The sequence below is a fragment of the Anarrhichthys ocellatus genome, unplaced genomic scaffold (genome assembly GCF_004355925.1).
Source record: "Anarrhichthys ocellatus isolate YVR2014 unplaced genomic scaffold, GSC_Weel_1.0 scaffold15, whole genome shotgun sequence".
NCBI classification, from domain to species: Eukaryota; Metazoa; Chordata; class Actinopteri; order Perciformes; family Anarhichadidae; genus Anarrhichthys; species Anarrhichthys ocellatus.
Genome location: NW_022280045.1, coordinates 5,851,894 through 5,861,760, shown reverse-complemented (window position 1 = coordinate 5,861,760; position 9,867 = coordinate 5,851,894). Strand labels below are relative to the sequence as shown.

The 9,867-nt window shown below is 43.5% G+C and overlaps 1 protein-coding gene across 1 annotated transcript; it reads left to right on the top strand.

Annotated features, from left to right (window-relative positions):
- The first annotated feature begins 304 nt into the window (after positions 1–304).
- Positions 305–8,550, top strand: LOC116387408 (elongation factor 2). The gene is made up of 14 exons (XM_031854439.1): positions 305–461; positions 1,836–2,050; positions 3,089–3,270; positions 3,355–3,566; positions 3,690–3,865; positions 4,255–4,360; positions 4,752–5,004; positions 5,172–5,367; positions 5,520–5,643; positions 5,805–6,047; positions 6,278–6,631; positions 6,786–6,968; positions 7,393–7,525; positions 7,619–8,550. Exons 1-14 carry the CDS (start codon positions 459–461, stop codon positions 7,810–7,812), a joined length of 2,574 nt encoding a protein of 857 aa, XP_031710299.1. The 5' UTR covers positions 305–458; the 3' UTR covers positions 7,813–8,550.
- The last annotated feature ends 1,317 nt before the right edge of the window (positions 8,551–9,867 follow it).

The window sequence follows — 9,867 nt, the reverse complement described above, 5'->3', positions numbered from 1 at the left end:
TTGGTCCTGCTAAAAAGGTAACTAGCCTAGCGTAGCAGAGTAACGTTTAACAGTAAGCTAACTGCCATTTTAGCTTTTGACTCAAGTGAAATTCAACTTCAGCTTTTTTTGTTTGCTTTTGTGGGGCACCGTGATTCAAAATAATAAATACTTGGACAAAATGTAATGTTGAAATGTAATGTTATGTTTCTTTCTCACACAGGCTCAAACATGAACCCACTTAGCAGCAGAGGCCTCCGCAATACAACAGTGGGCCAAACGTCCAGACGGGAATAGGACCCGGATGTTGAGCAGCAGCGCCCCCTGCTGCCGGAGCCTCTGTATTGAACCGCTACACGGCATCCGCAGCAGCAACGGCAGCAGCGTCTCTCCTGTCAACACCGGGACTGCCTGTCCTCCGAGGCAGTGTGTTACAGCAATAAACCGTTGCACGCAAAGACCAACCGTCTGCAGACAAAATGGTGAGTCAGTACTGTGCTGATATGCGCAGATAATTGTGTGTTTAATCTATTTGCAGCAGGCTAAAAGCGGGCTGTCAGCCGCCCGAGCACACAACCTTAATGTATAGTTGTAAAGGTGTCGGTGCAACAAGCTGCAATGAAGCCATGTCAGGTGTGTGTGTGTGTGTGTGTGTGTGTGTGCGCGCGTGCGCGCGCGCGCGTGTGCGCGCGCGCGCGTGTGCGTGCATGCATGTGTGTGTGAAAAGGATGCCGATGCTCTGGTCGTGTGATCATATAAAGGCTCTGCATGCAGTCCGTTAAAACATACGCAGCAGCAGCCAACTGATGAGGCAGCCGGGCCTTTACTTGCACGGCCCGCTCTGCTTCGCTGTGACGTTCATAGCAAATCCTTTAATAATATCAAGCTGCTGCTGTAGCATGACTGCACAAATATTGGGTGTCAACACACTGCGAGAGAGTGGGCGCATGCTGACATGTCCAATTCACATGTGGGGAATCATGTTTCTGCTCATTTGTAGATTTAGGTTAGATTACAAGAGATCGCGCCATATCCATACTATATCATAACAGGCGACAAAATACATTATTACATATAATACGTCACCGAAAGCGAGAGCTGCAGTGGATTTCGTTTCAATGGTGGATGGTGATTTATAATGGCTTATAATTAATTGTTATTATGATGTAATAGCCTTTGGTTTTCTGAGTGAATGTCTGGACATCCCAAACTTCATATTGCTGTCATTATGACGTGAACGAAGGCATTTAACACGCTAGACATCGTGTTAAATAATGCTGCTTGTCTTTTCATATTAACAAATAAATTCATAGCCTGCAGTGAAAATGCGAACAAACATCTCTTGAACAGCCTTCATCATCTTAAAAAAATGCCTTAGTCTCTTCTTAATGTATGCATACATCATTGTATTACTCAATTTTAGGTCTCCCTTGTATATCTTGTACTTGTGATCTCAGAGGATTGAGCATGAGCAACATTGCTTCAAATAAAATTCAACATGTACATTTACCTTAAATATGAAGAATTGAAGGGGAATTCAAGGTATGAAATGAATGCTGTTCCCTCGTGATTGTGCAATTCAGCTCGGTCCAGCCAGCTGCAGCATGGTGACTCAGTCATTCCTGATGTGTTGCTTGATTAGGAACCAGAAGGTAACGTCTTCATGCAGTGCCCACACTCCTTCCTCATAGTCCGGCTGATGGATTCAGTTTCAAGTTTCTTTCTTTTCATAACTCTACTTGGAACGGCTGCAGGGATCTGGCAGTGGACATAGATAAATATAATATGATGAATAAGATGAGCCTATGCTGGTTGTAAATGGATGAATGTAACCCCCCAAACTTAAACCCCACCAGGTGAACTTCACTGTGGATCAGATCCGTGCCATCATGGACAAAAAGTCCAACATCAGGAACATGTCTGTGATTGCCCACGTGGATCATGGGAAGTCCACTCTGACGGACTCGCTGGTGTCAAAGGCGGGGATCATTGCTTCCTCCCGCGCCGGAGAGACGCGCTTTACAGACACGCGCAAAGACGAGCAGGAGCGCTGCATCACCATCAAATCAACGTATGTGCTTCAGAGAAGTGGGTTTAGGAACAGCTCTGTGTTTTTGGTGCAACCTATTAAAAGTTGTGAAACTTGTATGTATTTCTCTAATTCAGCAAATAATCATATTTATTTATTAAAACTTATTTAATAAGATTTTACCCTCAAAATCTCAGCTAATCTTCTTCATCAGGACTGTGTGTGGGTGCAGATTGATCAGATCGACTGACAACATAGGGCAACAACCCAATATTGTCATCAGATTTTGAGTTTCCAAATACTAATTAGTGCACAGAAATTACATCATATTTTTCCATCTGAGCCCCAACGAGCACAAAGAAAAGAGCGCGGACAGAAATCTCTTTAGGATCACATCACTCATAGTAAGATGATTGAGGAAAAAAGTTTTTCAGGGTCTTTACATTTCAAAAGTACTATGTTGTTATGTTCCAGAGGAGAAACACACAGCCTATTGTACACAGGGTCTGTAGCTCAACTTAGTTATTAACAAAAAATACTTAAATGCTCCAAAAGTGTCATGTCTCGTATTATATTTGAGCCTTTACATGGCCACCATTTCTACTTTCTTGCTATTTTGGACAACGCCAAAGTACATTCAAGGTTGATTCATAATCGCGTTTCTTTGCGGGTTGTTAATGGAATTATTAAAACTATGTAAGCAGTAACACATGTTTGTACCAGAAAATCCTTATTCTAGCCATGTAAAAGTCCCATTTTTATCAGCCTTAGGATTGTTTTGTTCATTTATTTAAATGTTGTGTTCAAAGACGTGTAGTGGAGATGCTGCATTTTCAAAAATCGAAAAAATTAAATATTTACTGAAATTATTCCAGTCAAGCCACTCAGCACATCTGCCTCATCTGAGTCAGAGGACCGTCTGGCTCATTCCAGTATTGTGATTACTCAGTTTAGAAATGAATTCAGTTGAATTCAATTGAATTGAACTTCATTTTATCCATCCTGGTCTTTCCATTTATTTTGATTAGTCGTGGTAGGTGAACAGTGAACAAGCCTTTTCCTGTTCCCTCTGTTATGCAGGGCCATCTCTCTGTACTATGAGCTTGGAGAAAACGACCTGGCGTTTATCAAGCACGGTAAAGACGGAAACGGCTTCCTCATCAACCTGATTGATTCTCCCGGTCACGTCGACTTCTCCTCTGAGGTCACTGCTGCCCTCAGGGTAACTGACGGAGCCCTGGTAGTGGTGGACTGTGTCTCGGGTAAAAACAACGCCCTCGTCCTCCACATTCTACACGCGCACTCTCCCTTTTAACAAAGGCTCACCCGTTCTTGTCCTCCGACAGGTGTGTGTGTGCAGACAGAGACCGTGCTGCGGCAGGCAATCGCTGAGCGCATCAAGCCGGTCCTGATGATGAACAAGATGGACCGGGCTCTACTTGAGCTGCAGCTGGAGCCAGAGCAGCTTTTCCAGACTTTTCAGCGCATCGTAGAGAACGTCAACGTCATTATCTCCACCTACGGAGAGGATGAGGGGGGGCCCATGGGGAACATCATGGTGAGGCAGATGCTCGAAAACAACTCTGAGACAAAGACATGCTGAAATAGCTGTGATTTGTTGCTGTACATTTACTATAGCTACGATTTCTGAGAATGCTGAACCTCTTTTTTTCCCCCTCAGATTGACCCTGCTATCGGTACAGTTGGGTTCGGCTCAGGCCTCCATGGCTGGGCTTTCACCTTGAAGCAGTTCGCTGAGATGTATGTGGCGAAGTTCACTTCGAAAGGACATGCTCTGAGTCCAGCAGCGAGGTGTAAGAAAGTGGAGGACATGATGAAGAAACTGTGGGGAGATAGGTAAACATGACGAGCAACACGTCCAGACAGAAATATGCTTCACATAATAACTTAACATGAGGCTGAAAAGCAGCATTTGACTGCCCTCTCTGGTTGAAAGTTTCAGGTTTGTTGTACCTCAGAAGTGTGCTCTGTTGTACCTGTAACCACACACACAACAGTGATACACGGTGCACAAACCACACTCTGAAGTACACTTCTACGTCACAAGAAGTAAACCCACCAGAGGCCAGTAAAACCTTGATTTTCAGCTGGTGTTAAGTTGCTCTTTAAATTATTCTTGCACACATTTTCATAATAACTGGCATATATTGCACAATTAAAACAGGATTATGAGCTAGATGTCAATCATCTGAGTGTCATGATGTTGTGCAATAATTTATATACAGATATTTTGATCCAAATGCCGGCAAGTTCAGTAAGACTGCCACCGGTCCTGATGGCCAGAAACTTCCCCGCACCTTCAGCCAGCTCGTTTTGGACCCCATCTTTAAGGTGAATGGAGAGAAGAAAAAAAAAAGTGACATAAACCTACAGTTAATATGTTTATTAAGTCAGGCCTTCATTTTTCTGATGACCTTCACACGTCTCTGTGTTGTTAAAAATGAATTTAAAGCGCCTACATGTAGGATTTTAACATTTCTGTCCTAAGCACCTTTTCGTGGTAACACCAAAAATAAACGTGGTTGACAGACAAGGCACACAACCAGGAGGACATTAAGATGAAGACGCTGAAAGCAATACATAGACTGCACAGATTTTCACCAGTATTCCTCTACAAACTAAAATTCGCCATCACAATTATTTCAAAGATTACATAAAAGTGTACACATAGGGGTTTTTCAATAAACAGTTAAGGATCGTTTTGCCCTTTCTCACTGTCTAGGTTTTTGACGTTATCATGAATTTCAAGAAGGAAGAGACAGCCAAACTAATTGAGAAGCTGGACGTCAAGCTAGACTCCGAGGACAAGGAGAAAGAGGGGAAGCCTCTGCTGAAGGCTGTGATGCGCCGTTGGCTGCCTGCTGGGGAGGCCCTGCTCCAGATGATCACCATCCACCTGCCCTCCCCCGTCACTGCACAGAAGTACCGCTGTGAGCTGCTCTATGAAGGGCCGGGAGACGACGAGGTTGCCATGGGTCAGTGGAACATTTTCACAGCACCACACGCCTTTACACTCTGGAGAAGACATCATTTGATCTGGAGCGTTTGATGATTCTGTTTTTTTATAAAATACTGACCCAATTTGTAAGCTGTATTTTAGCTTTACTATATGCAGGGCTTACTATCTCTGCTGTCTTCTCAGGTATTAAGAGCTGCGATCCTAAGGCTCCTCTGATCATGTACATTTCCAAGATGGTCCCAACCAACGACAAGGGTCGTTTCTATGCATTTGGCCGTGTATTCTCTGGCTGCGTGTCCACTGGCCTGAAAGTGCGTATCATGGGGCCAAACTTCACCCCTGGCAAGAAGGAGGACCTTTACTTCAAACCCATCCAAAGGTGAGCATGTTGAGGAAAAAAACACTACACTGAGGCCTGAGATGGTAGAAAAGCGAAAAGAGTTCTACATTAATGTTTGTCCTCTCACACTTTTGTTTTCATGCTTTTGTTGGCAACGTTTTATATCCATTTCCTTCTTTCCCTTCATCCAGGACCATTCTGATGATGGGCCGGTATGTGGAGCCCATAGAAGACGTCCCATGTGGCAACATCGTGGGTCTTGTTGGAGTAGACCAGTTCCTGATTAAGACAGGAACTATTACCACCTTTGAACAAGTAGTGTATTGCTTTTTTTACCGCTATACATTGTAGATCAACTACTGGTGCACCACACAGTGTATCATTAGTTATTTATACTGAGTTATTCCATCATTGTTGGCATTATTTTTCCTGTCACAACAACACTTTTAGCTTGGTGACTCTGGCTCTGTCCGCAGGCCCACAACATGAGGGTGATGAAGTTCAGTGTGAGCCCGGTGGTCAGAGTTGCTGTGGAGGCCAAGAACCCTGCTGACCTGCCCAAGCTGGTGGAGGGACTGAAGCGTCTGGCCAAGTCTGACCCCATGGTGCAGTGCATCATCGAGGAGTCCGGGGAGCACATCATCGCTGGAGCGGGAGAGCTGCATCTGGAGATCTGCCTGAAGGACCTGGAGGAAGACCACGCCGGCATTCCACTGAAGGTGAGATTTGTCTGTATTAAACTTGAGAGCTTTAGACAGCTGTGTGAGTGTGTGTCGTAAGTAACATTAGACCACAGATATTCATGATAACAGCAAAGCTAGGAAAATAAGGCCCAAGTTGAGAATTTTTTAGGAGATTATACACAACAAAAGGCAAATTTGCTGCTCACTTTGTTGCACCATCACATGTGCTCTCAATTTTGACTCCCGGCTCCTTCATCTCGTTCCAGAAATCAGACCCAGTCGTGTCTTACAGAGAGACAGTGATGGAAGAATCAGACCAGATGTGTCTGTCCAAGTCCCCCAACAAGCACAATCGTCTCTTCATGAAGTCCCGCCCTTTCCCCGACGGCCTGGCTGAAGATATCGAGAAGGGGGATGTCAGCCATCGCCAGGAGCTCAAGGCCCGTGCACGTTACCTCGCCGACAAGTACGAGTGGGAGGTGACGGAGGCCAGGAAGATCTGGTGCTTCGGTCCAGACGGAAGCGGGGCCAACCTGCTGATAGACATGACGAAGGGGGTCCAGTACCTCAACGAGATCAAGGACAGTGTCGTGGCTGGTTTCCAGTGGGCGACTAAAGAGGTGGGCATGCAGTTAACTTTGACTGCAAGTACATTTTAAATAGTTAGCTGGGTGTAATCAGACACAATATAGCTTCGATGCATTTGTGGTAGTGTTCTTTTAAAAGCGTGTGCTCGGGTTAGTAAGGTTGCAAGTCTCTGTCATCATCATGCAGGGTGCTCTGTGTGAGGAGAATATGCGCGCAGTTCGCTTTGACATTCACGACGTGACACTGCACGCAGACGCCATCCACCGTGGTGGAGGACAGATTATTCCCACGGCTCGTAGGGTCCTGTACGCCTGCCAGCTCACTGCTCAGCCACGACTCATGGAGCCTATATACCTGGTGGAGATACAGGTGTGTATGGAGGCCGACTACCTCCAAAATGAATCCTTAAAACAACATTGTGAAGTGGTGCAATTGTAAATGACCCCAAATCAGTTTGGTAAATCTATAAATATTATTGTAGCATTCAAGTTTCTGTTATAATTGATGTCTGTACAGAGTAAACTTTATTATGTTATGATCAGCAAATAGAAAAGCATGATTTATAAGGTACTTAAAGGAAAACAGGATGCCACCATTTTCAGTATGAACCTGTTATAGATCTACAAAAGTTTGGATATTTAAAGAAGTGACTTCAGTTTTTTTTACAACTGTACCATTATGGGACTATGTACAATTTTTTTAAGTGAAAAAAAGTGAATTGTAATTATGCTTGAAAATTCGCTGATGCCAGTTCACACTTCAGGTCTGACTGCTCTGCTTCTTGTCCGTGCAGTGCCCCGAGCAGGTGGTCGGTGGTATCTATGGTGTGTTGAACAGGAAACGAGGTCATGTGTTTGAGGAATCCCAAGTGATTGGCACTCCCATGTTTGTGGTGAAAGCCTACCTGCCTGTCAACGAGTCCTTTGGTGAGTTGTAAAATAATTAATTTATTTAATGCATCGGTCTTATTTCTGCTCTTTTTAAAACATTAGTATTTATCTGTATTTTTTTGCCTCCAGGGTTCACAGCTGACCTGCGCAGCAACACTGGAGGCCAGGCCTTTCCTCAGTGTGTGTTTGACCACTGGCAGATTCTTCAGGGAGACCCCAGCGACTCCACCACCAGACCCTTCCAGGTTGTCGCTGAAATTAGGAAACGCAAAGGTCTGAAAGAGGGCATTCCTGCTCTCGACAACTACTTGGACAAATTGTAGACATTGACCCTGGATTCTAAAATACCAAATCAATCTCTAAACCCTAACCCCGTGGGCACTTTAAACATTTTGCACAGGCTTAAAGATACATCGCACAAGTTGTTTTTACTTTGAGTCCGGAGCAGAAGCAAAGCTTTAACCTTTAGTTGTAGGCTAGTGGAAGCAGTGATGCTTTCTTCATTTCACAGGTACAGTACACCCCAAGTGCCTAGGGCGAGGGTTTTGGGGAACAATTGGATATCAGTTGTATTCCTTGTTTCTTCTATTCCTCCACATCACCCCCCCCCCCCCCCCCCTCTCTCTCATCTGCCAGGATGGGCCTGTACAGTGCACTGCAATAATGCTGCAATAATGCATATATATAAAGGCCAGATTAAACATTGGAAACCACAATAAAGTGTTACAGAAGTCAAACTTCCTGGATTGGACCTTTATTCAGCGGATGTAATTAATAAAAACATTCAACTCATGATGACATTGTGATTCTCGAGATACTGTTGTTTCTGTAGTGGACTTAATTTGGTAAATAGCTTCTTTGCTTTTGGCAGTGAATTAAATGAGAAGATCAATACCATTCTGACTTTTATATGGTGAGTACAGCCTGAGGCTATAGCAGCAGCCGGTTAACTTAGCGTCGCACAAAGACTGAAAACAGAGAAACCTTCTAAATCTTCCTAGAAACTAAATGTTTCTATGCAGAGTTAAGAAATATATGTTTGGGTCAAAACATGAAAAATAAGCATACATCATCAGTCTTGTACTTTTCTTGCCGACAAAAAGTTTGGTTTTCAATAGAAAATAGGCAGTCGCCTGCAAATGAGTGAATCACTTTTAACGTCTTTATTTGATTATCTTGTTTAAGGTTTTATTTGATTGATTTGTATTCTTCCTATTTTTTCCCCCCCAATTACTTCAACACTGAACTCCCCCATACGATTTAGTTCACATGGTTGTACTTGATTTCATTCAATAAAATAAAAACATTTTAAAAAGTCCCAAACAAACCTATCAGGTAGTGAGCTGATGGGCGATGGACAGAGTTTCCCTGTTTCTAGACGCTATGCTACGAGAAGATAACCGGTTGATGGGTTTAGTCTCGGCTTATATTTAGCAGACAAATTATTTTTTTTAAAGATTTTTTTATATATTTTTTCACCTAAATGATTAGTTTCTACTACTGGTTAAGTGTTACTCCTGAGAGTAACTCTCTTCCAAAAACACAAGCAAGACAACATCGTTCTTCACGCTTTAATCAATAGTTATTTCAAGTTACATATATAATGTTAATAAATGACATTTTAATATACAACCCTTTACCTTCCACACCGAGAGGGAAAGCTCTTCCGTCCACACTTTTTAAAACAAAGCTAAAAAGAAACTTATCTGAAGCGTTAGTGTGCATCCATAGAACAAACAAACCAACATATGCAAGGCCGAGAAGTGCAAGGTATCTTGGGAATAGGCAACTACCAAGCAAGGACACAAGATATCACAGATTGTACTTTATGTAGAAACCCGAAAAATTGCTTACCATTATCATGTTGAGATTAATATGAAGTTTGGTTCAAAGAGTTCATAAAGCCTATGAGGTCTACTGTTCTATGGAAGTTACAGCTGATGCGACATTGAGTGAAATGCTGGTCTGTAATGAACGGTGATATGGATCTCGTCTTGGCAGATCTGTACATTCATACAGTTTGACTCCTTTGCACTAATTCTGTGGAGTACAGGAAGGGGAACTGTACAGCTTAAGTAGAATTCAGTGTCAAGCTTTACGCCGTCAATCCACAGCAGTGACATCGATACTGTGAATAATCTGAGAGGCTTCTCCCTCCCTCTTTTCCTCCCTTGTGGAGTCGGTAACAGTCATGTCTGTTTCAGATGCTGGCGTCACTACAACACAAAGGGATGAAAAGGAAGCTGCTGATAAAGAGAGAGGCAGCTTCTCAAATGACAAGCTACGCCCCATGTAGTGACCTACATTGCCTTTTTGGCTATTTGTCTTCCCATGTGGCCAACTGTAGTGCACTATATTGGGGGGGGGGGGGGGGGGGG